Below are 26,556 nucleotides of genomic sequence, written 5' to 3' on the forward strand. Positions count from 1 at the left end.
CATGTTTAAATTTATCCATATTCCTTTCTGAATGTTGATATTGAAATAAACAGAGGTAAAAAGAGACCAAAATCTCCCCCCCCATTAAAGTTGGAGGATCAGACCTGGGGGAATCTCCTGCTGTGGGGGAGGAAGGGAATCTCCCCCCCCAAAAGGCAATGGATTCTAATTAAATCCTGAGGGAAGCAGGCCCTTGCTCTTCTCTGTTTCCATTCCAGAGAAATAAGGGATCAAGTGCAGATCCACCTGGGGTGACTAGATCTTTTTCCTTCACCCCCTTTTTGGAGGGACAAGGAGCCCCCAAATGCTGGGAGCTTCTGTTCATCCTCCAGTTGGAAGGAGGGGCCAGGAAGACCCAAATGGGGTGGGGGCTCTTGGGGGGGGCACAGGGCCAGGATCCCCCCAATCCTGAGAGGGAAAGACAGAGAAGAAAGGATCCTCCATTTGGGGCCCTTCCAGAGTCTCTCAGAGCCTTCGTGGCTTCCCATCCTTGGTCCCTCAGGCTGAACTCCTGCCCTGCCCTCTTGGTGGGGCTGCCCTGGAGGGGGGGAGGCCTTCTTCAGCAGCCCCCCCCTTCTGCCACCTTTGGGGGACAAGATTCACCTTCAAGGAACCTTATTGGGGGGAGGGGCTGAAGGCAAATGTGTATCTAAAGATCAGCTGCTTTTGGCTGAGGTAAACCTTCTCCACAAATATCAGACATTTTCCCTCCTTTCATCCCAAGGAGATGCAACCCCCTTCTTCCCCCCTTTCCTTGCCCCTCCCCCATCTGGACAGATCCAGAGCTCTGCCAATCCTGCCCCTGATCCCTTCTAGGGACCTTTTTTTCCTCAGGTGTCGAGCGGGTGAGTGCCCACACCCATATTTTCAACCCCCCACACTAAGTCCACCCCCCTACACATGCATGTGTACCCCCTCTTTGCTGCTTCCCTACTTTCAGTGGGCCCAGTAGGCACATTTTTCGCCTTCCCCAGGCTCCAGAGACTTTCTTGGAGCTTGGGGAAGGTGCAAACGCTGCCCCACATCATCCCGGAGGCCGAAATCTCCCTCCCAGAGTCTCCACCAAAGCCAAAAATCAGGTGGTGGGCACACACATGCCCGCTGGAGCTGAGCTAGGGCAACGGCTCACGTGCCAACAGATATTGTTCCGTGTGCCATCTGTGGCACGCGTTCTGTAGGTTCGCCATCACGGCTCTGGGATCTCCCCAGATCCCTTCAGACCCCCTGTTGGCCTCTCAGGGGAGCAGAGCTGGACCCAGATGACTCCCCCTGGTGGAGAAAGAAGGAAGGAGACCAGCCAGAGTGGAGGGAAGCCTCCTTTCCAGGCTAAAGGTTGTCAAGAAGGTGGTGTCGCTCCATCTCCAATGGGCCTTGGACGAAGCCCTCTGGGCCCTCAACGGTCAGGATTCAGGCCCAGATACAGCATGGAAACTGCTTTGGTCACACTGATGATCTCTTGGAGGCCCGGGATAGGGATTTATCCTCTATCAAGGTGCTTCTTGACCTCTCAGCCACCATGGTATCCTTCGGCACCGGCTGGAGGGGTTGGGAGTGGGAGGCACTGTTTTATGGTGGTTCTCCTCCTACCTCTCTGGTCAGTCACGGTTGGTATTAGCAGGGGGTCAGAGGTCGACTCCTAGGTTCCTCCCTTGTGGGGTTCCTCAGGGGGTCAGTCCTTTTTCCCTCCTGCTGTTTAATATCTACATGAAACCACTGGGTGAGATCATCCGGGGGCATGAGGTGAGTTACCATCAGTATGCTGATGATCCCCAGCTATATATTTCCATCCCGTGCCCACTCAGTGAAGCAGTGGAAGTAATGTGTCGGGGTCTGGAGGGTGTTGGGGTCTGGATGAGTGTTTTTTTTTTAAAAAAAAGTATTTTTATTATTTTTCAAAGACAAACATGACACACACAACATATAACATTAAATGGAGCTACAGTCGCTCCGCTCAAGATAGAAGTCTTCAATGTACAGAAAAAAGAAAGAACTTATTATTGTTTAAACCCATCCAGAGAATATATGAGATTATCTGTTACAACTCACTGCATAAAAACACATCTAATAGTATATTAAAATATATAAAAAAGATCTTAATTTATGAGTTAGATCAAATCCAAATAGGGAAAAAAAGGAATATTACATTGTATCATTAAAAAATTCACAATCTAGTTTACTTTTTCTATTAAGTTCAATTTTTTTTACTAATGTTTCAACAAGCTTATAATTAATTAATTAATTGGATGGGTGTTAACAGGCTCAAACTTTATTTATTTATTTATTTATTTATTTTGTCCAATACACAATGAGGGTTTTAGTGGGTATATATCTATACAGTGATCCCTCGGTTAGCGCGGGGGTTACGTTCCAAGACCTCCCGCGCTAACCGATTTCCGCGTTATACCGGATGCGGAAGTAAAAACCACCATCTGCGCATGTGCGCCATTTTTTTCATGGCCGCACATGCGCAGATGGTGGAGTTTGCGTGTGGGCGGCGGGGAAGACCAAGGGAAGTTTCCTTCAGCCGCCCAACAGCTGATCTGCTCCGCAGCGCGGAAGCAGCGAGGAGCCGAAGATGGGGTAAAGGCAAAGGGGAAACCCCATCTTCGGCTCCTCGCTGCTGCCGCGCTGCGGAGCGGATCAGGTGTTGGGCGGCTGAAGGAACCTTCCCTTGGTCTTCCCGCTTGCCGCTTGCCAGTCCACACACGCCCCCCTGGATGAGCCGGCCACAGGGGCGAGGGGTGGGGATGAAGGGGCAGGACTTCCCGGGCGGAAGGCATGCTCGGCTCTGCCGCTCCAGCCCCTTTCGGCCGAGCAGCCAGGGAAGTCGAGCCAGGCGTGGCGGCGGCAGCGCTGCTTCTCCGGTCGCCCGGTCCTCTCCTGCCTCCTGCGCCGATGTTCCCCGCTGCGACGGAAGGCAGTCGCTTGGCTAGGGAGGCTCGGCCGAAAGCGGCTGGAGCGGCAGAGCCGAGCACGCCTTCCGCCCGGGAAGTCCTGCCCCTTCATCCCCACCCCTCGCCCCTGTGGTCGGCGGGGATGAAAGGGCAGGACTCCCTGGGTGGAAGGCGTGCTCGGCTCTGCCGCTCCAGCCGCTTTCGGCCGAGCCTCCCTAGCCAAGCGACTGCCTTCCGTCGCAGCGGGGAACATCGGCGCAGGAGAGGACCGGGCGACCGGAGAAGCAGCGCTGCCGCCGCCACGCCTGGCTCGACTTCCCTGGCTGCTTGGCCGGGGAGGCTCAGCCGAAAGCGGCTGGAGCGGCAGAGCCGAGCACGCCTTCCACCCAGCGATTGTTCCGCTGCCGCCAGCATGGCCTGGCTGGCAGCGGAAAATGTAACGGAGCCCACGGGGGATTCGCCTTCCTCCCACCCGCAGCCGAGACTGATTGTGGGCTCCTTCGCAACCTCGGAGAGCTTCCGGGGCATGAAAGCTCACGAAAACCAGGAAGCTCTCCGAGGTTGCGAAGGAGCCCACGATCAGTCGGCTGCCGGCGGGAGGAAAGCGAATGCCACGGGGCTGGGCTCGGCTCCCCCCTCGGCTCCCCTCCTTACCAGCCCCGCCGCGGAAGGCTCCATTCTGTTCCCTGCCGGCCCGATTGAGCGGCCGGCGGTCTCCATTCAGGGAACAGAATAAAAAAAATTTTTTTAAAAAAAAATTTTTTTTTAAAAATAATATTTTAATATTTTATTTTTTAAATAATATTTTTTGAAAAACCGCGTTGCAGCGTTTCGCGCTAATCGAGAACGCGCAAGTCGAGGGACCACTGTAAACACATAGTAAAATACATGATGAAGGTTATAGAGGAGATACTCATAGTAAAATATATCTAAGAAATAATAGAAAAGAAGATATAGTAATAGAACATATCAATGAAAGAATAGAAGAAGAGATATAGGAATAGAAGAAAGGTATAGGAGATATAGGAGAGCAATAGGACAGGGGACGGAAGGCACTCTAGTGCACTTGTACTCGCCCCCAATAAGGTGGAGTGGCTGTGGGTTCTGCCTCCCAAGGACACTTCCATCCATCCGTCCATCACTCTGGGAGGGGGGACTTTTGGGCATCCTCCTCGATCCACAGCTGACTTTGGACCATCATCTTTCAGTTGTAGGGAGGGAGGCATTTGCCCAGGTTTGCCTGGTGCACCAGTTGCTGCCCTATTTGGACAGGGAGTCTCTACTCACAGTCACTCATGCCCTTATCACCTCAAGGTTCTGCATGCATGTAAGCAAAAAATTGCACCAAAACATGGGCGCACCTGCCTCTCCAGGTGCAGTAGTATAATTGTGCTGGACTCCAACTAACCCTCAGAGCCACGGGGGTGAGCATACGTCACCATTCCATCTAAGCAGCCCACCTCTGGGTAGGCCCATGTTTCTCCAACACTCTGCAGACTGCATTGGCTGCCAATTGGTTTCCGGACACAATTAAAAGTGTTGGCAATGACCTATAAAGCTCTACATGGCATCGGACCAGATTACTTGCGGGACCACCTTCTGCTGTATGAGTCCCAGCTACTGGTTAGGTCTCACAGAGTCAGCTTTCTCCTGGTCCTGTCAACTAGACAATGTTGCTTGGCGGGTCCTAGGAGAACAACCTTCTCTGTGGGGCTCCCGGCCCTCTGGAATTAGCTCCCCCGAGAGATTCGCACTGCCCCCACCCGCTTTGCCTTCTGCCCTCACCCTCCTTGTTTTTATATATTGAAAACCGACCAGAGTCCTCGGAGAAGGGCAGCATAAAATCCAATCAATCAATCAATCAATCAATCAATCAATCAATCAATCAATCAATCAATCTCTTAAGACTCATTTATGCCACCAGGCTTGGGGCGATTAGATCTCAGCCCCCTTGCTGACAAATGTTTATATGACGGTCATCTGAATGGGTATGATTGATTTTTAACATAACTGGAGATTTTAGATTGCTTGCTTGTTTTAATTAATTGGATTTAGCTATTGCATTCTGTTGTTCTTTTTATAGGTTGTAAGCTGCCCCAAGTCCTTGGATTAATAATAGAAAAAATTAGAAACTGTGCAGAAATGACCAAATTAACTCTGGGACTTAGAAACAACGTAGAATCTGCGTTTTATAACTGCTGGGACCCTTTTTAACCGTTGGTTAGAAAAAAAGAACAATCCGACCAATAACTGCTAAAAACTCACTATATACCAAATTGTATACTGTATATACAAAGATAAGAGTCTGGTGTTTAAACTACTTCAGTAAAGGATTGAAATAAGATATATGTAAAAATTAAGCTTATCTTTCTTAAATTTCTTTGCTATGTTATACTCAACTTTACCTCTTATCTACTTATAATGTAATTTTTAGTCATAATGTAACAGGCTACAGAGAATATTTATAGCACAAACGTTTGATACAGATCTGCCGTTCACCCGCCCAATTTTTATTCTTTGTTTGTTGCTACTGTATATTGCTTATTGTATAATTTCATTGATGTTTATCTTTTTATTTCATATTTTTTTCTTTTTCTTTTTTTCCTTCTAAATATTTGTATTGTTATTTGTACTGTTGTGTTTATTGTATATATTCTTGTAAATAAAATTTATTATAAAAGAAAGCGGCGGCATATAAATCCAATGAATGAATGAATGAATGAATGAATGGCCCCAAATGTCCCAACCTTTCCTCAAAGGTGTTGTGGTTCCGTCTGAGGCCCCTCCGGGAACGGCTGACCTTCTGTCGGTTTCCAGCTCAGAGGGAGAGGCTGAGGAACAGGAGGTGCAGACAGACGAGGAGGAATCCCAGGCTGAAGAAGAGGGAGGACAGCCAGAGTCCCACCAGGGGGAGCTCTCCTCAGCAAGCAGCCTGGATTCCTTAGAGGAAAGTGCACAAGCCATAATTGATCTGCGACAACGAAGAGCTAATCAGAGACGGAGTCAATTGGCTAAATACTTTCAGCATTAAAGTGGCAGCAGCTGGGTTTGGGTGTGGTGCTCTTGGGAAAGGCTAAAAGGCAGACCCACCCTTCCTGGCTTGTGGAGTTTTATCTTTGAGAGTCGTGGGACCTGACTGTGAACTTTGGTATCTTGGAATCCTGGTTTGTGCCTTTGACTATTGAAACCTTGGGGGGGTGTGCCAGCAAGAAGCTTGCTGTATTGTCTGGACATCAGGACCCTGCTGTACTGTATTATATCCTGTCTGTTGGGAAGAACAGGTTTTCCTCTGTGCTTATTTTTTCCAGTTATAAAATACTTTTGGCTTTTACCAGAGTGTCTGGCTGTTTTTTCCAGTTGGTGTTGAGGTCTGGGGGAACCCAGACAGAACAAAAGGGAGGCTGCTTCCTCCATCCCATCGCCTGAGTTGCCTCCTCTGAACCTTCTCCAGCTCCCTCCTCTCCTTTTGGATGTTTTTTTTACTACCGTGTTTCCCCGATAGTAAGACCCCCCCGATTGTAAGACATATGGGGGTTTTCAGGGGGGTTGGCTAATATAAGCCATACCCCGAAAGTAAGACATATGTCTTACTTTCGGGGAAACACGGGGGTATTGTGGGGGGGAGCCCGATGACTTCGGGAAGACCCAGGCAGCGCGGCAGCAGCCCTGGTGGCGGTTCCCTCGGCCCCAGCGCCGTCCTTCGCTTTGCAAAGAGTTCGCGGCGCTGGCGAGGGAGCTGCGCGCCCAGGAGAATCTCCCTTAGGCAGCCTGGTGCCAGCTGGCGGTGGCGCGCTGCGTAAGGGAGACTCTCCTGGGCGCGCAGCTCCCTCGCCAGTGCCGCGAACTGCTCCGCCGCTTCGGCCAGGGCCGCCGCCTGGCCCACCGGGTGGCCCAAGCTGGCGGTGGAGCAAATGAGGGAAAGCTCTGTCGGGATGCGCGCAGGAGGGAGCGGGGTGGGTTGAGCGTAGAGGGGCAGGGCTACCGCTAGGCTCTTTCGAACAGGTCGAGCGGCACCTCCCGGGGGCGCCGCTGCCTGAAGGGCAGGTCGCCGGGCGGAGACGTTGCCAACAGCCATGCAGTCCCCATCAGCAGCAGCATGCATTCCCCGCACGGCGTTCATCCACTCGGGCCGCAGCGGCCGCCGCAAGACTTTTCCCCTCAGTTCAAGCCGCTGCGGCCGACGGCCACTCGGGCTCTTTGGCCCAAGCCCAGCTGCCTCCGTGGCGCAGGCACCGCCTCTTCATGGAAACCCCCGAGCCGGCTTCGGAGGAGCAGCCGCGCGCACGCCGAGCCTTGTGGAGAGCTCCGAGCGGCCGGCAGTGGCCTGTCCTGGTGGCCTGCTTGACCTGCTGCACTTTGCTCGGCTGCACTTTGTTCGGCTGGAGCTGTGCCCTCCTTTGCCCGCCTCCTTTCCGGCAGCTCCCCGCGCGCCCTTCGCCTCGCCGCAGCGAGGCAAAGGGGATGGGTGCGTGGGGAGCTGCCAGAAAGGAGGCGGGCAAAGCGGCGGCTCTGGCCGAAGTGGCGGAGCAGTTCGCGGCGCTGGCGAGGGAGCTGCGCGCCCAGGAGAGTCTCCCTTACGCAGCACGCCACCGCCAGCTGGCACCAGGCTGCGTAAGGGAGATTCTCCTGGGCGCGCAGCTCCCTCGCCAGCGCCGCGAACTGGTCCGCCGCTTCGGCCAGGGCCGCCGCTTCGGCCGGCTCCTTTCTCGCAGCTCCCCACGCGCCCATCCCCTTCGCCTCACCGCGGCGAGGCGAAGGGCGCGCGGGGAACTGCCGGAAAGGAGGCGGGCGAAGGAGGGCGCAGCTCCGGCTGCTCACCTCGCCCGCCCACCCGGCGTCTCTGAAGCTTACCGGCCGGGACGGGCAACACGGCGGGAGCATCAGGAACAGCAACAAGCAGCGAAGCAGCCCGGCGAAGGCTTCTCCTGCCGAAAGGCGCCCGCCAGAGACCGGTAAGCTTCGGAGACGCCGGGTGGGCGGGCGAGGCGAGCAGCCGGAGCTGCGCCCTCCTTCGCCCGCCTCCTTTCCGGCAGCTCCGGATGGGGCGGGCAGGCGGGGATGCAGATGTGTCTCCGTGTGTTTGTGTGTGTGGGGGGGGGAGGGTGCTACTACTTTTTACCGGACACGGGTGTTGCGGGTTCGGGTAGGTGGGTTGGCGGGGTGTGTCTTATTTTTTCCAATATAAGACATACCCCGAAAGTAAGACATAGGGGGGCTTTTGGGGGTAAAAATAAAGTAAGACACTGCCTTACTATCGGGGAAACACGGTAGAAACTGCTGCCAATATTTTAGATGTGGTTGCTCTCCCTTGAGTCATGTAATGGCTTCATGATATTAGCCTCTCTTGTGTTTTCAATACAATATTAATGATCCCTGATATCATGTTTGCTTTTTAAACTTTTTAAACTTTTAAATATAATTTGCATTAAACCTTTTGAACAAAAGATAAAAACTAATAGAAAGTAACATAAATTGAAGGAGAAAATGGAAGCCAATCAAAGAAAAATTAAAAAATTATAAGAAAACAATTACCGGACTCAATAGTGTCAACCCCTAACCCCCAACATTTCTCCCTTAGACTATCCATGATTGACCTCTCCAGGTTCCTTAGAGGCCAGTAAGGGGCGTACATAAGTGCACTGGTGTGCCTTTCCTCCCCTGTCCAATTGTCTTTCCTTTCTCTCACACATATCAATTGAAGAAAATAAAGAAAAAAGATCAAGAAGTGATTTTTGATATTTTCCACAGCCATTATAAACTTAACTATATTTTAGCTCCTCTAAAACAGCCTTTAACAGAGTTCTTATACTAATAATAAAAAATAAAACTTGCCTTTTCAATGAGATCCCTGTGCTTTAAAAAAAAATATGGCTGTACAGATATTCCTTTCTGTGCCAAAGTTGAGATAAGAACACATTTCACCTTCAACTGAAATAAGACATTTTCTGTTTTAACTTTTGATGCTTCTGGAATAAGACAGAGCTTGATCTCTGAAGTTGAAAACTGAATGGCAAGAGATTCTCCTTGGACAGGAATCCAGAACTGTTTTTCCCATGGAGAGATCAGGGAATCTCCTCTTGGGGGAAGGATCAGACTGCAGATCACAAGGATCTTCCTCTTCCTCCAAAGGGAAGATCTCTGGCTGAGCAGAAGATGCAGAGAAAGGATCCCCTCACCTGACATTCCTGGGTGTGGAAAGGAACACTGGTCAGTTTAGTTCAACTTTATTTCCAGGTGGTTTTCCCTTAGATTTAAGTGTTCTTGGCGTCCTTCCTCTTTCTCAAGCCCCAAAAGGGGTAGAAACATTTCAGGATTTTCTTTTGGCTTTTTCAAACATTATTTTTTTTTTAAATCCAAGAATCTGGTCACTTGAAGTCTAAATATCTTCTCCAGGGCCTTGCAAAGACTGTGGACTTCAAGCTCATTTCAAAGGCCAATAGCCCTTCGGGTGTCCAGATCAGACTGGGCCACTTGCTGCTGTTGCTGAGGAAAATATTCCTTTGTGGCCCTTCATGGCTTCATTCCCACATTGCACTAAACCATGGTTTGTTTCTGGTTAGCCCAGAGCTTCTCAAATAGTGATGTGGACCCCCTGGGGGGGGTGTCACATGACCCTGGGTAATGTGGATTTTTTTGCCACAGGTAGTAAGGGCTTCCTTTCCCTTGAACTCTGGGGAGGAAATGGGGGTGTCAGTGCCTCTCTCAAAGTCCCTGCAGGAAGGGGGGCAGCTCTGTCTATCTTCAGGACTCCGGAAACCATCCTCCTCTCTTGCCTTTCAGGCCTTCACACATGGCAGTGGATGTATGGCTGTGAGCTCCGGAGAGACGGGAGCAAAGGAGGGTTTCAGCAGGATGGCTATGACGGGAGGACCTTCCTCACCTTTGACAAGGAGACCCTCACTTGGGTGGCTCCCGACCCCCAGGCCCAGATCACCCAGAGGAAATTGGACGCTTTACCAGGATATAATCAGAGATGGAAGGCCTACCTGGAAGAAACCTGCATTGAGTGGCTGCAGAAATACCTGTCCTATGGGAATGAGACGCTTCTGAGGACAGGTGAGCATCTAAATGCAGACTGGACTTTCCTCCTTTATGGCCGGATCTCCTGGACACATTCAGCCCTTTTGAGTCCCTGGTCTACAGCCTGTTTTTTCCCTGGTGGGAATCCTCTCCCCCCCCCCCTTTTCAACCTCTTTCCAGGACATGGGAAGCCCTGATTGGTTCTCACAACCAGGCAGCCATTCAATGGACCAGGAAATGCAGCCTCTGCCTGGCAGGTGTCTGGGTGGATCAGGCAGGAAAAGCACTTAAGGGTGTCCAGTTCACTGCCCACAATGAGGGAACCATTTGGGGCCATTCAGTGAAACCCCCAGTAGCCAAACTGTAGTTGAGAGTGGTGGGCACTCTTCATTTCCTCCCATTAACTCTGCGTCTCCCCACCTCCCATAGGGGGCTCCCTCCCTGCCTTGCACCTGATGGTGCATCCCCCACCCCCACCACTAGGGGGCTCCATTTCTATCATTAAGAAGACATTATCAGTGTCCCCACTTGGGCAAAAGGGCCATGGATGTTTGATTATTCTCTTTCTGGGGGGGGGGATCAAAGGGAGCAGCAACCCGCTCCCCACCTTTAGGAACACCCCCTCCCCCCACAGGAAGACTCACATTATAATCTCTCCCAAGAACTTTTTATTAATTTACCATCTAGAACACCCCTTGGTCTCTCCTTTCCCCCTGGGGTCCTTAATCCCTCCAGGGTTAGCTTCTTCTTCTTTTTTTTTTTAGAAAGTTTATTAAATATTTACAATAAAATCACACAAGTATGTTACATATAATACAACACAACGTACACACAATTGAAATAGAAGAAGGAAAAAGAGTAAAAGAAAAAAAAGGTGTGAAATCAAGAAAGAGAAAAATAAAGCACTCTGCTTTATCAATTACATTTTGATATCGTTATTTACATTTAAACTACTCTAAGAGTAGTACATTTAATGTGCAGCTTAAGTCTAGTCCTTTTATTACTTTATTATACATCAATTGCATATATACATTCTTCATAACATTTTATCATTCATATATATATCCTTCAATGGTATAATGGTGCTATTGTATCTTAATGTGTATAAATTGTAATTAAGTTTGTTACTTTTAAATTTAGTATTGAGGATCCTAATTGTAATTTACATAAGTTATAATTTAGTTCTAATTTATTATTTTTTGGGCAACCCAGATATACCACCTGTCCCAGCTTTTATGGAAGTCTTCCATGTCCCTATCTTGTAACTCATAGGTCAGCTTTGTCATTTCTACCACCTGGTAGATTTTATTCATCACACTGTAGATTGTGGGAGGGAGCTCCTCTTTCCATGATTGGGCATACATAATTCTAGCCGCTGTTGTGATATGTAATATTAGATGTCTATCATGTTTTGAGAAGTGTTGTCTGAATATTCCTAATAAGAAGAGTTCTGGTCTTATTTTTATTTCCTTTTTTATAATTTCTTCAATCATATTTTGTATTTTCCCCCAAAATTGTCTGACTACTGAACATGTCCACCACATATGATAGTAAGTGCCTGGTTTTTCCCGGCACTTCCAACAGATGGGGGACAGTTTTGGGTACATTTTGGAAAGACGGGCTGGGGGTAGATGCCATCTGTAGAACATCTTGTATATATTCTCTTTGTATGGAATTGAAAGTGTTATTTTATAATTATTTACCCAAATTTTTTCCCATTCTGGTAAGTTTATCGTATACCCGAAGTTTTGCCCCCAGGCTATCATGCTACCTTTAACTTCCTCCTCGGCAAGTTCTTGGTAGAGCAAATATTTGTAAATTTTGGAAATTTGTTTGTCATCTGCGCCCAATAGAATTTTATCAAATGTGCCAATTTTTTGGAATCCTTGCCTTTCCCTGTCCTCTTTATATTTGGATCTAATTTGGTAATATTGAATCCAGTCCAATTTAATTCCTTTGTCCTGGAGGTCCAATTTAGAAATTAATGTATCATTTTCATTTAATAATTGGTCATATGTTATCTTATTCTTTAGGATCATTGTCTTGGGATATGTTATGGCCTCGTTCGGAGATAGCCATCTTGGTGTTTGCAAATATTGGGACTTTTGCACTGATTGCCATGCTTCTATTAGACTTTTTCTCATAAAATGCTGTTTGAAGTGTGTAAGTAATTTACCTTTTTTCCCTATTAAATATGAGTGCCAACCAAATTCCAGGTTATAGCCTTCTAGGGCTAGTGTTCTTTTATCCCTTAAGATGATCCATTCTCTTATCCAATTCAATGATGCAGCTTTATAATATAGCTTCCAGTCCGGCACTCCCATCCCTCCTCTGCTCCTGTGGTCCTGTAGGTGTTTGTATTTTAGCCTGGCTTTTTTTTTTTTGCTCCAGATAAATTGATGGGTGAACTTCTTTAGTGAATCAAAAAATTTCCTGGGTAATTTTATAGGTATTGTCTGATAGAGAAAGAGAATCTTAGGGAGTATATTCATTTTTATCACTGCGATTTTTCCAAGAAATGAAAGTTGGAGATTGGCCCATTTATCCAAATTTGTTTTTGTCATTTGCAGAAATTTTTCATAATTGTCTTTGTATATGGTACTACATTTGGCTGTAAAAATTATCCCCAAATATCTTACCTTTGGAGCAATTTGGATTTCCAGTTCATTTTCTAAGTCTAGTCTTTGACTTAAAGTCATATTTTTAACTATTATCTTAGTTTTAGTTTTATTTATTTTTAACCCTGCCACTGCTCCAAAGTCATCTATCTCTTTTAATAAATGTTTACCCGATATCAGTGGGTCTTCCAGAATGAACACCATATCATCCGCATAAGCTTGTAACTTAAATTCCTCATTTTTAGTTTTTAATCCTTTTATTTTCGGGTTGTTTCGTATCTTAATCAGTAATGCTTCTAATGCTGTTATAAAAATCAATGGTGCCAGCGGGCACCCTTGCCTTACACCTTTTCTAATTTGTATTTCCTCAGTCATTTCTTTATTGATTATTATTTTAGCTTTTTGCTGCGAATATATTGTATTAGACTCACTAATTGATCTCCAAAATTCATTTTTTGTAGCTGCAGTATGAAATATCTCCAATTAATTTTATCGAATGCTTTTTCCGCGTCCACAAAGACCAATGCAGCTTGTCTTCCAATCTGTACATCGTAATATTCAGTTACATTCAGTATCATTCTAGTATTATTTTTGATTTGTCTGTACGGGAGAAAACCGCTTTGGTCAGTGTGGATAATTTGATTTAAGATTGGTTTTAATCTTTCAGAGATTATTGCCGCTAAAATTTTGTAGTCAGTGTTGAGGAGGGTAATCGGCCTATAGTTTTGGATTAGGGATTTTTCAGATTCACTTTTAGGAATTAAAGTAATGTATGCGTGCTTCCATGACTCTGGTATATTCCCGCCCGATAGGATATCATTAAATAGTTCTAACATATATGTCTCTAATAATCCTTGTAAAGTCTTGTATAACTCAAAAGGTATCCCATCCGGTCCGGGAGATTTATTGTTTTTTTGTTTACCAAGAATTTGCCTAAGTTCAATTATCGTAATTTTGTCATTTAGTTTTGTTTTTTGATCTTCGGAAATTTTTGGTAATTCTATTTGTCCTAGGTAGTCATTGATTTTACGGTACTTTCCTCCACCTGTTCTTGATCGTATAGATTGGAATAGAATTGTTCAGCTATAATTTTTTTTTTGATTCCTGCGTTTGTCTTTCCCCCTGTGAATCAATTAAACCTTCAATGTATCTATCTGCTTGTTGAGAGGCTAGTTTCCACGCTAGCCATCTCCCAGGCTTGTTGGCATTTTCGAAGAAATTTTGTTTTTGGCTTCTAATTTTTTGTGCCAATTCCTCCTGATAGTGTAAATTCACCTTGTGTTTTATCAAATTCAGTTCTTTTAGTGTTTTGGGGTCAGATGGGTTTTTATGAAGTTCTTCTTCTAAAGTGGTGATTTTTTGAGTCAACTTGTGTATTTCACTTTTCTTTTGCTTATTCTTACCCGCTAGATATGCTATCGATAAGCCTCTGATATAGGCCTTCGTAGTGTCCCATAAATTGGCTTTATTTGTTTGCCATTATCGTTTATTTCTAGAAAATATTTTAATTCCTTTTCCATTTTTAGTATATATTCCTTTTCCTTAATAATAGATTGGTTTAACGACCACCTTTTCCTAATAGATCTTTCTTGCTCCTCCATTTTAGCCAAATTGGATTGTGGTCTGCCCAGGTGTTAGGGAGGATCTCTGATTCTATGATATTTTGAGTAAATTCTTGGCTGGCCCATGCCATGCCTATTCTCGACCACGACTTATGTGGGAATGAAAAGTATGTATAGTATCTATTATTTGGGTATAAGGATCTCCACGTATCTTTCAATAAAAATTCTTCTACCATATGTTTGAAAGTATGTGGAAGAGTTTTTCTAGCTTTTTTCTTATTACTGCTTTTGTAATCTTTTTTTCTATTCGCTATTGAGTTGTAATCGCCAACTATTACAAATTTTTTTGAATCAATGTCTAATAAGATTTGGTGTATTTAGCATAGAATTCAGCCTGTTTTTTATTTGGAGCGTATATTGAGATTATTACTGTGGGGGTGTTCCCTTTATTTATCTGTATTGCCAAGATCCTTCCTTCTTCATCAGAGTATAGTAATTTGGGATTTAGTCGTGGTTTGACATAAATTACAGTTCCACGTTTCTTGACTGGTGCTAGGGAAGCGAAAAGTTTCCCTAGTTTTGGACATTCTAAGACTGAGTGCTGATCTTTCTTGATGTGTACTTCCTGGAGACAGGTTATATCTGGGTTGCTTTTAGTCAATTTATGTCATATTTTATTCCTTTTCTTTGAAGCATTTATACCATTGATGTTTATGGATATTAGTGATAGTTCTTCGTCTGTAGTTATTTTCTTAGTTCCGCTCTCTACCTCCTGCTCTAGACCTTGTAGTTGCCCCTTCTTTGCCATTGATTGGTCGTTTATATCTGATCTCCGGTTCTTGTATGTTCTCATCCGATATTGACTCCTCTCTACTCTCCGCCTCCTTTCTCCCTCTCCCCCCTAGTTCTTGTAATTCAATTGTCTTAATATTTTGTTCTAAAAAGTTTTGAGCCTCTTCTGTTGTGTTAACCCTATGTTTTTTCCCTAGAAGGGTGACTAGAAGACCTTCAGGGATAAGCCACCTAAAGGAAATTTTATGTCGGTGCAGTTTAGATGTTAGAGTTTGATATTGCCTTCTCTTTTCTCTAATTCGCCTAGGGATTTGCTTTAGAACTATTACCTCCTTTCCTTTATGTATTATCGGGTCATCTTTGGCCAAATGGTATATCTCATCCCTTGCCGTTTTTTTTAACAAACCTTACATGAACTTCTCGAGGTAATTTATTCCTGTGGGCATATCCAGTGTACACACAATATATCTCATCTATTTCCTTCAGTACCCTCCTAGCTGTTGATCCCGTTACGCCCGCTATTATCTCTGCCATTGTGTCTGCTATGTTTTCTTCCTTGCTTTCTGGTATGTTTTGAAATCTTAAGAAAAAAGAGGCTTTTTCAAGCTCCATATTTAACAGGGCCTCTTCCATATTTTGGATGGCTGACCTTGTATTTTCTTCTGTTTCCTGCAATTTAACTTCCAACTTTTCATTTTTCTGCTCTATCTCCTGTATCTTTTGTGCATTTTCAGAAAGTGCGCCTTGAATAAGCTCAATTTTCCCGTCCATCTTACCTACTCTGTCCTCCACTCTCTGTATATCTTTTTGAATTTCCCCTCTTACATTCTGTATGTTCTCAGCCAATTTTTCACAATTTTGATCTAGGGATTCTTACATTTTTAGTATTAACTCTTGCAGTGACTCTTGCAATGATGCAAGTGTAATTGTTGAGGACTGGGAAGCCATAGCTGTCACACTTTCTGCCCCTTTAGAACTCTGAGGGGTTGTAGGTTGGGATGTTGCAGATTTATTTCCACCTTTAAATTGGGAAACGTTTGCTAAAGGTCTTGACATTTTAAGTTAACTTAGTACCCACAGTGTTGCAAGTTTTACTATCAGTTTGCCCACCAAATAATTGGGCAGATAATCGAATTTGTCAGTTAATCAATTTCTACATATATTCAATATAATTAATAAAAATAGCTAAACAATTGCGTTAGTTAATTAATTAATCAGTTGATTTAAGCTAATTAGTTGATTCAAATATCAATCAATATCAATTCAATTCATCAAAAATTTATACAAAATTATACAAATGTCAATTAACTTAAATTTATAAAATCTTTATCAATCTTTAACAATAATTTATTTCCAAAAATGCTTTTGATATTTTTAATTAAATAGTACTCTAATATTTGGCTTAATGTTCTTAATTAATTATTTAGTTAATAAACAAACCTTTACACATGAGGCTCAAAGCTTAAATCCAATTTATCTAATATCAATATTCCTAAATATATATAAATATATAAATATGTAAGTATGTAGGTATGTAAATATTGAAATCTTATACTCTATTATTATTACTATATGATATTACTAATATTACTAAGTTTTTAATATTACTAAAATATAAGAGAGAGTAAGAAAGGGTTGAAGTAAAGAGCTAAAGTATACTAGATAAAGGATTATAGAATTTATGGTTATATTAGAGACAAGGTGTTTTGGGACAATTTTAAATAATTTCTTTTTCTCCTTCTATCTTCTTTCTTCTTTCTTCCGTCTTCAATATTAATTTATTTCCTTATTCAAATATCAGTCAGCGGTTTAATAATAGTCAATTATTCAGAGAGTCTAAGATTATCATAGTAAGAGGAGATGAATTAAATCCAATATAGGTAACTAATAGTCAGGAGTATGGTAGAAGATCTTCAAGATTTATGATATAGTCAGAGGCAGAGAGAGTCAAAAGAGTTTATACACAAACGGATGCCAAACCTTGGACTATTTGTACCCTCTTATATTTATAGTTCCAAAAGCTGTTCAGTTATTTTCAACGAATCAAATACTGTATTCACACTTATATATACCCTTGCATCAGCGCCGGCTTCCGGTTTTCAAAGCTCGTTCTGAGGGACTCCAAATAGCCAAGTATCACTCCTTCTCACAACTTCCAAAAACTTCCACGAACTTTCACCAACCTCCACAAACCACCATCACATTCACTTAACCCACTTAGCTCCTGCTGCCGATCCAAACAGATATTATCCTCTCCAACACAAAAAGCCGGGTACAGGGGAAAGTTCAAGCCAAATTCCACCGTCGACACTGATGCTCTCAATGCGATCCCCCGACCTCTCTTCCCCACTCGGTAATGGCCGCCGCCTTGTGATTTTGCTGAGTCACCGAGTTGGTTCCTTCCTTCGCAGCAGGGAAACACACCCACCGTCGCTCGCCACCGTTCAGTAAAAGCCCTTCTCAATCTCGCCGACCATCATACCATCCAAAACGATACTCAATACCTCGATACTCGGTCTATTTTTAGCTGCTCTTCTAGCTTCCTACAGGATGTCGGGCAGCCAAGTCTTCGGATCGGCACAGGCTGATCTCTTCAGCCCCGGCCTGGGCGTTTCTCCGCTCCCCCCCAAGGGTTGCCTTACCGCAACGGGTACACGGAGAGTTCCCCTAAAAGTTGCTCGTCCCTCCAGGCTGCAACTGCCTCAAATGGCGGGCCTAAGAGCAGAAAGGCGGAGATCGATCTCGAGAGCCCTCGAAGACCGCTCCGCCACGACGTGACCTCAAACTGGAAGTCCCCTCCAGGGTTAGCTTCATGAGATTAGAATCAATGGGGGAATCCCCCCCCCACTGATTGCCAACAGGACCTTCTCTCTCTTCCCATTGACATCAATCTCTCTCTGCCCACCCCCCTTTTTCAGAGGCAAAATCTCTTTTCCAAATTGATCAGTGTGAGATTCCCTTTGATCTCTCTTCCCCTTAAAATTGGGGTTGTGTCCCTTGGAAAAAGGCCTGGAGCAGCCTCAGATTCAGGGGAGCAGAAGAGGATGCAGAAAGTAGAGAGAATCTTCTGTGTTGTGGCTGTTTTGAGAGGGAACCTAAGAGACCATCTCCACTCTCCCTCCCCTGAAGGGAGCAGCCCAAGATCAGCCAGAGTTCAAAGCAGACAGAGAGGAATTTCCTTGGACCCTCAATTTGCTGCCGGAGGTTTTTCAGGCTGAGTCCCTGGGAAGGACTCAAAACCAGGAGTTCTTGTGGTTGAGCGTTTTCCAGATTCGAAGCATTTCCCAAAACCCCTTGAGATGCTTCAGGTGTGGAGGGGGAAATAGGGGGAGAGTTTCCTGCCCCTGATTTTCTCACCCACCTTTCAGTCTCTGGAGGGGCTCAGAGTCCATTCCGGTGTTTCCGCAGAGCCTCCAGTGGTGACGATGAGCAGCAGGACGGAGGTGGAGGATGGGATGGAGACGCACGTCTGCCGGGTCCACGGCTTCTACCCCAGGGAGATCGATGCCTCCTGGACGAGGGACGGGGAGGTCTGGCTGCAGGACACCTTCCATGGGTTTCTGGCCCCCAACACGGATGGGACCTACCACTACTGGATCAGCATCCAGATCGACCCCAAAGAGAGGGGCCGCTATTGGTGCCACGTGGAGCACGACGGCCTGCAGGATCCTCTGGACTTGGAGCTGAAGGGTGAGAGGCTGCAGGGAGGGAAAGGCTGGGCTCTTTGGCAGCCTGGTCGGGGGTGGGAGCTAAATCTGGCTCCAGGTGTGTCCAGATGTGAACATACCTGAGCTTTAATACATTGGTTTTCCAGTGTTTGAGGTTGGTGAAGCTGCAGGGACCAGACCCTAGAACTGACTTCAGGGGATAGAAAGGAAACTACAGAATCCCATCACAATATTTGGCCGACCCTGATGAAATGCCCTTAGATCCTCTCTTAGGCCTCCCCTGGTTCTTCCTCCCAGCAGAAAAGCAGCAATTACGCTGAGCACCAGAAATAGATTTGCTTTTGTTTACAATTCCTAAAGTGGAAGAATCAGGAGTCTGGTAGCCCCTTTTCTGAAGGCAGATTTTGGCTGGACTGATGGACATCAGGAGTCAGAAAACAGGCTCCCAAGCTTGAGCTTTTTCCCATCAGAGACTGACAGGGTTTCCGGCTTTAAAGGTCAAAAGGTCACTCTGTGTTGCTGCTCTAAGAAAGAAGTTGCACATTGTTTTATGATACGATATGTGAATTTCTGAGGCTCAGCATAAAACCCAAGGAAAAAATCCCCCTCTCAAAGAACTCTGCATATGCTCAGAAGTGTCCCAAACATACACCGGATTTCCAAAGTTTCAAAATTCAAATTGAAATCCAATTTTTTCATTGATGATTGTCACCATGGTACAGGAAATAATCAAATTTAATTGCTCTTTCTCCCAATTCAGAACCCACCGATTCAAAATCCAACCTTTGGCTCATCATTATCGGCTGTGTTGTGGCTGCTCTGTTCGTTGTGGGTGGGATTGCTGGGATTGTGGTGTTTTTCAGTAAGTATTTTTTGGTGAGGGTGGGGTGATGGAAGTAATATGGGGAGATTCCCCCAAGTCTTTCCCTTTGGGGAGCTCCTTCTGGGCCTCCTTCTGTCCTGTTGTCCCAGCCCTCTTGGGGAGCATCTGAGATCTCAGCCTCTTGCTGGGACTCCAGTCTCGGTTCAGCTGAGTCTGAGATTCAGGCAGTCTGAGGTTCTTCTGAGTTGGGAAGAGGCATCCCAGTTCCTCTGTCCTCCTCAAAGGCTTTGACCAAAGAGCAGCAGAGAAGGATTTCCATGGGAACCTCCCTCCCCTCCCAGCTGCTTCCCCCAATTCCCCTCCCTCCATCTCGGAGGCAGCAGGTCTCTCTTGGGGAAAATCAGGAGATACATTTGTATTTTGAAGCTTTTTCTATCTTTATTGATGGGACAAAGTGACTGTGAAATATCTCCTGGGGTTCTTCCTCTTACTGAGGGAGAGATTGAACGATCTCTGGTGGATTTTTTTTACCTTTAATTGATTTTTCTCCTTGCAGACAGACGTCAAGAAGACTACAATGCAGTCCCAAGTGAGTGATTTGTCCTCCTTCCATGTAATCTCCAACTTAGAACAAGCCTCATAGGCACCATCACTTGAGGATTGTGTGTGTGTTTAAACACAAAAGCCACTCATGAAGCTGCATAGTTGTGCTATTTCCTCCTAAGAACTAAGCTGGGGAAGGAGGCCCCCTTTCCATAAGGGTCAGGCTGATATTGGGAGTGAAGATCCAGGACAAGAAACCCCCCAGAGGATGAGAAGATCCATCTGGGTGAAAAGTTTGATCTGAGTGAGAATCTGCTCTGGTTTCCAAGTAGGAGGAACTTGCAGAATCCACTTTCCTTGCACTGGTTTGTTCCTGGGGAGGAGAAGGGGAACTCTCCCTGTTGGATTTCCAGGCCCTTTCATCCAGGCAGGGAAGGCAGCCCACAGTCTGCATGGTGGAGCCTGGGCCCCTTTGAGGGAAAGAGCCCTTCATTCCTTGGTGGGAAATAGGAAAACCACTGGCAATGCCGTGATCCCCAATAGAGACTCTTCAGGTGGCATAGCTGAGACCTGGCTGATTCTGGAAGTGGGGAGATTCTCCTCTCAGAGATGCGTCCAGCTGGGTTGAGGTTTTGGCACCAGCCGGTCTCCAGGGCCAAGGGCAGGTGGGATGGCAGTGGTCCTCTGAGAGTCTCTTTTGGCCTTTAAGGGCCTTGATCCCCAGGTTTCTGGTTGTGATTCCCTGTTTCTGAATCGGGGCTCAAGAGATCAGTTGGGCTTGTTAATACTATACCAGCCTCCTTGATGCATGGCCACTTCCCTGCCTGAGTGCTGGTGACCATCTCAGGGTTGGCATGGAGTTGCCCCAGGATTCTGGTCCTAGGAGTCTTCAATCTGCCATCTCTGGGTTTGGTCTCGGACGTGGTCCAGAGGTTCATGTTCACCATGGTGGACATGGGCCTTTTCTAGATCATCTTGGGCCCAACTGAAGACAGTGGTCACACAGCAGATATGATCTTGTTGTCGGAGCAATGGCAATGTGATCTGGTGGAGGAATCTAGGTCATAATGTAATGTTTAAAATATTTTATGTGGCATTTGTTGAATTTTATTGCAAGCTTCCTGGAGTCACATTGGAGAGATGGATGTCATAGAAGTGAAATCATGAAATAAATGAACAGGCTGGTCTCCTCTGAGAGATTCATGAGGCTGCAGAGGTTTAATGGTGAAGAGAGAGAAGAGGATCAGGACAAAGCATTCCTGTTCCTGTGTCCATTCCCTTTCTGTCCTCTCACTCTGTGTCTCTCTCTCCAATGCAGGGAGGAACCAGGCCATTTAGCAGCCCCCTCGCAGGTGAGTCACCCCAATGGGGGCTGTATGGAGTTGGGGAAGGAATGGAGGTTCAGGGCTTTGAGGTCCCAGGAACAACTAATGGTGAAAATACTTTGGGAAATCTACTCAGACGTTAGAAAGTGAGGAATTTGAGGGAGATTCAAATGGGCTCTGGGGAGAGGCCTGCCTGCCCCCAAATTCTTATTCTGCAAGGCCAGACTGGGGCTCCTCTCAGGCTCAGACTGTCTGGGATCAGGAGTCTCAGAGACCTGCAAAGAGGAGATTTGAGTGTCCTCAGGGTGTTGGGAGAAATATCCATCTGGTTCGGTTCACAAGTGACAGGAAGAGAGACAAACAAACAAACAAAACCCCCAGAGTTCCTATTTATATTTATATTTCCCTTTTCTTTTAAATACCTTTATTTAGCCTAGTTGGTTTTCCAGCTTCGTTCTTCAGCACAGTCCACTCTTCATACAATCTTCATGCCCACCTGGACAGGCAGTCTCCTTCCGTCCCAGACATCCAGCAAGTCTTCCACAGAGCAGCCCATCCTGACCCTCCAGCTACAGCATCCCAGGTTTCCCCATTTCCCATGCAGAAATTCAATCCAGCTCTGCTGGGTCCTGGTGTAAAACGAGTCTCCTAGCAAGACTCCCGCCCCACTTGGCTGTTTTCGGACCAGAAAGGGTTGGGGAGGACTCCACTGCTCCCCTCAGTGAGTAAGGGCACCTCCTTCCACTGGCTTTACTCCTGCCTGGAAGTTCTCAGACTCTGGGAGGACCTCTGCTTGCTTCCAGAGTTATGGGCCAGGGGTGAAATTCAGCAGGTTCTGAAGGGTTCTGGAGAACCGGTAGCAGAAATTTTGAGTAGTTTGGAGAACCGGCAAATACCATCCCTGGCTGGTCTCAGTCAGGTGAGAATGGAGATTTTGCAGTATCCTTCCCTTTCTACGCCCACCAAGCCATGACCACAGAAGGTCCTGAGTTCTGGCCTGACCTCCTAGAGTGGCCCAAACTGCTTTGCATGGCTCGTAGTAGCATTTTTAATATAGCTTCTAGACTTGTGTTGTAATTTCTGATCAGTAACGGGCTTCTGCTGATTGACAGGTTTTAGAGAAGGGTTCATAGTGAATTGGGGTGAGGAACAGGATGAAGAGTAGCTGGTTTTACTTTAAGGGAGAGTGATGAGATGTTAACCTTCATCAGAGTTGCTTGGATTGAAAGGGGAGGGTTTTTTTTCTGTCTCTTATTTTTTTGTGTGTAAGTGCCATTTATGTATTTTCAGAGTTTAAAAAATGGAACACGAACTTCTCGCATCATCAGTTGCTGAACAGAGATCAGCTGATTTTGCCCCGAAGTTGATTATTTGGTGGTTTTGCTCTCTGTTGTTTAAAGAAGAGGCTAGAACGACCCAAGATGATCTTTGGACAATCATGCACAGACAGAGAAGAGAGGGGGCTGGATGGCTGCAATTTTTATTATTGAGTGATCAGAAGGTCTAACCTCTTGCCATCCTTTGCCTTCTGCTGCTCGGCTTTTTTAAGCACATCTGGGTTTTAACTGCACCTTGAACCTTTTCAATCGCCGGAGTCATGACTAGTTGACTTTTAAACTTTTTTATAGTGCCTAATTTGACTTTTAAAGGATATTTTTCTGCTCTGTTGTTGTTTACCATTATATTCAAAATTTTAAACTTTTTAACTGTAAGGAATTTGTGGGGGATGTTACATTTAAATTTGCACAATATTATACTATAAATATGGCCTTTTCTAACTTTTTAAAAAGACCCTCAATATTTCTCCCTTAATTTTTTTATGGTAAAATAACCCCCCCACACACACACATTTTTTTTTCTAACCCAGGGATAAAAGAGACAATTTCCCTGTGGAAGCTATTGCTTATCTGTTTCTGTTACCTTTCAAAAGAAAATTAAAGGTGTTTTTCATCTCTTTGAAAAAAAGATAAATTATTTTGTGAGATAATAATAATAACATATTATCAAATACAAAGTAGATATAAATCAGACCTGGTAAAATTTGGTATAGCTAAGAAATATAATTTAATAGATAAACTATTGATTGGACCAGATATTAAATTCATAACAAAAATGTATAATTAACATTTATATTATGATAACATTGAGGAAACAGGAAAAGAAAATATGTTCGCCTGGATGAAAAATTTTGGCTGCACGATCCAATTAGAAGATTGGGAAAAATATGGAAGGAACATTATAAATTGACTTTATTAGCAGCTTCTCCTGCTTCTGAGAGATCCTCTCTGGGCTCCTCAGCTGCCCCATCTGATGCAGTGGCCCAAGAGTGGGGAGACCCCTGATTGATGGGAAAGATGTCCCCCATATTACAGATAGTCCTCAACTTACGACCACAATTTTAGGTTGCTAAATGAAAAATGTGTTAAGTGAGTTTTGCCCCATTTTACGAGCATTCATGCCACAGTTGTTAAGTGGTTCAATGCAGTTGTTAAATCTGGTTTTCCCCTTGACGTTTCTGGTCAGAAGGTTGCAAAAGAGACCCCTTGACCGCTAGACTCTGCAAAGGTCATAAATATGAGTCAGTTGCCAAGCACCCAAATGTAAATCACCTGAGCATGAGGAAGCTGAAAGGGTCATAATTGTGAAAAATTGTCATGTGTTTTTTTTTCCAGTGCTGTTGTAGCTTTTCATGGTCACTAAATGAACTGTTGTAAATCGAGGACTACCTGAAAATTTTGGGCTCAATGGTGGCCGTAAGTCGAGGACTACCTGTATTCAAGAGGAAGGCAGTGGCAGGCACAAGTGTCGAAGGCAGCCACACATTCTTGTTTTGAAGCGGTTTCTTCTTGTACAGAAAGTCCTCGACTTACAACAGTTCACTTAGTGACCGTTCAAAAGTGAAAAAAGTGATTTGTGACTGTTTTTTCACACTACGACCGTCGTGGCATCCTCATCATCTATAGATAAAAGTAATGCAAGAGAGAGAGAGAGAGAGAAAGAACTTCTCTTCCTCCGCAGCAATCAATATTGCCTCAGTTCTCTCCATTTAACGGAGAGTTTGAGTTGCTGGTGACTGGATGGTTAGTGGGGAATTTTGGGAGCTGAAGTCCACACCTCTTAAACGTCCCTGGAGATTCTCAGAGAAATTGAAGTCTCTGAGCAACAAGGAGGGTAAAATCCTTTGTTATTTCCCAAAACAGGAAGCAGTTGGACAAGCCCTCTTCTCCTTCTAAAAAGGCCTGTAACCCTCCCCCCTCCTAAAACTCACCCCGTCTCTCTAGGGCCCATAAGGGATGAGTCCATGGGCTGTGTGGGGGCCACACTTTTGGTCACTCTGCCCTACCAGATTAGCTCCCTTCTCCAAATTGAGACCTAAAAACCCATTGTAATTTTTTATTTTCTGTTGCAATAGCTATGCTCTCCCCTCTTCCAGGCCCTCCTCTCCCCTCTTCTCTTTTCCTCCTCCTCTCCACTTCCCTTCTTCCTTCTCTTCCCTCCTCCTCTTCTCTCTGTTCCTCCCCTCCCCTCCCTCCTCCTCTTCCTCCCCTCTCTCCTTCCCCCTCTTCTCCCAGTCCTTTGCTCTCCACTCCTTCCCCCTCCTTTCTTCCTCTCTAGTCCTCCTCCTCTTTTCCTCTCCCCTCCCTCCCCTTCTCTTCTCCTCTCCCCCACTCCCTGCATCTCTCTCCTCTCCATACCTCTTCCTTCTCCCCTCTCCCTTCAACCCCTTCTCTTCTCCTCTCCCCTCCCTGCATCTCTCCTCCTCTCCATCCATTTTCCTTCTTCTCTTACTCCTCTCCTCCCCCCATTTTCTTTCTCCTCTCCCCTCCTCCCCTTTGCTTTCTTCACTCCTCCTCCCCTTCCCCTCTTCTCTCCCCTCCTCCCCTGCTCCTCTCCTCCTCCACTCTAGTCTTCCTTCTCTCCACTTCTCCTCTCCCTATCTTCTCCTCCATTTATTTGTTTGTTTATTTATTTATTTTGATTTATAAGCCACCCTCTTCTGACGGACTCAAGACAGCATACAACAATAAAACCAAGTACAAAGTTTAAAACCTCAATATTAAAAAAACATTCATTCATTTATCATTCATACTCTGTGTGAGGCAGAAGATGGTCCCTTAAATAATCTCCCCTCCATCCCCTCCTCCTCTCTACTCTCCCTCCTCCTCTCCACTTCTCCTTGTCTCCACTCTGCCTCTCCCCCTCTTCCTCCCTAGTTCTCCTCTCCTTCCTTCCCCTCCCCTCCTCATTCCTTTTCTCTCCCCAATTCTCTCCTCCTCTTCTTCCCCTCCCCTCCTTTGCTCTCCACTCCTTTTCCTCTCTAGTTCTCCTTCCTTCCTTCCCCTCCGCCCTCCCCCTCCCCTGCCCGTTCTCCGGCCCATCTGTTCTCCTCCCCCCCCCTCGCGTCCTGTCAGCCGTTACTCCTGTCTGGTCCCACCCGAGAGCGAAGACGTGAAGGCCGCCAAGACGTCGGTTCCTCCCTTGTTGCGAAGGAAGCGCCGAGTGCCTGGGAAGGGAGGAAGGCGGGCGGCGTCAGAGGGAGAGAGAGGCCGCCATTTGTCCCCCGGCCTTCAGCGGGCTCCTTTAGGCATGGAAACTATCGGAAGGGAGACTGTGATCCCGTTCGTCTCTCTCCCAGCCCAACCTGCTAGCACAGCCCCCGGCTGAGGAATTCCGAGACTTAACCGTTGGCCTCTAAACAAGGGAGAGAAATCTGCCTCAAACGACCCTTTCAGCAGCCAAACCGTCACTCAACCTTCGCTCCACCCTCGCCCTGTCTGTGGGAAACTTTACTAGTGCGGCAGCGCCTCCCGTGGCCACTGCGAGAACGGCGCTTCTTTTTTACCACTTGATTTCTCAGAAAAGGCAACTGTCGGTCGGCGGATCCCATTGGCTCCCATCAGGGCATCACGTGTTCTCTGTGGGAGGAGTTGCCGAGTCCCCGCGCTCGAGACTAAGAGTCTTGCATCCGCTCTGAGTGTTTCCTGCGGCTTTTCCCCTTCCAACCGCTGCTGCTTTTTTTCCTTAATTGTCCTTTGCAAGGCAATACCTGTGCACGCCTCCTTCCGACTAAGCCTTCCGTAGTTCAGTGGAGTTTGCTGCCAAATCAGTGGGTTTAATAATTGCAAATTGATTAAATTAATCGCAAATTAATTACAATAGTAAATAAGTTAATTACAGCCTGAACAATTCTGATTGCTTTCTCTTTTTAGATGGAAGCATAAATATTATACTAGATATTAAGAATAACTTAGAATGAGGTCATGTTCTCTGATGTCTCATCTGTAAAATGGGCATAATCAGCACTGCTAAG

At 45.9% G+C, this 26,556-nt stretch overlaps 1 protein-coding gene across 5 annotated transcripts in view; it reads left to right on the forward strand.

Moving 5' to 3' along the window:
• Positions 1–23,210, forward strand: part of LOC139159724 (class I histocompatibility antigen, F10 alpha chain-like) — a 34,934-nt gene extending 11,724 nt beyond the window's left edge. Inside the window, exons 3-9 of one of the 5 annotated variants that reach the window (XR_011557825.1) lie at positions 9,675–9,950; positions 18,295–18,576; positions 19,315–19,416; positions 19,934–19,966; positions 21,239–21,272; positions 21,678–21,828; positions 22,536–23,210. Coding sequence is in view for 2 of the 5 variants with exons in the window: in XM_070737078.1 (XP_070593179.1) it covers positions 9,675–9,950; positions 18,295–18,576; positions 19,315–19,416; positions 19,934–19,966; positions 22,536–22,612 (770 nt within the window). In the remaining 3 variants the exon portion in view is untranslated. Of the gene's footprint in view, positions 1–9,674; positions 9,951–18,294; positions 18,577–19,314; positions 19,417–19,933; positions 19,967–21,238; positions 21,273–21,677; positions 21,971–22,535 lie in introns of all 5 variants that reach the window. The other 4 variants (XR_011557824.1, XR_011557826.1, XM_070737080.1 and 1 more) reach the window with 4 other exon arrangements.
• Positions 23,211–26,556: the final 3,346 nt, after the last annotated feature.

The sequence above is a fragment of the Erythrolamprus reginae genome, chromosome 2 (assembly GCF_031021105.1).
Source record: "Erythrolamprus reginae isolate rEryReg1 chromosome 2, rEryReg1.hap1, whole genome shotgun sequence".
In the NCBI taxonomy this organism is placed as follows: Eukaryota; Metazoa; Chordata; class Lepidosauria; order Squamata; family Dipsadidae; genus Erythrolamprus; species Erythrolamprus reginae.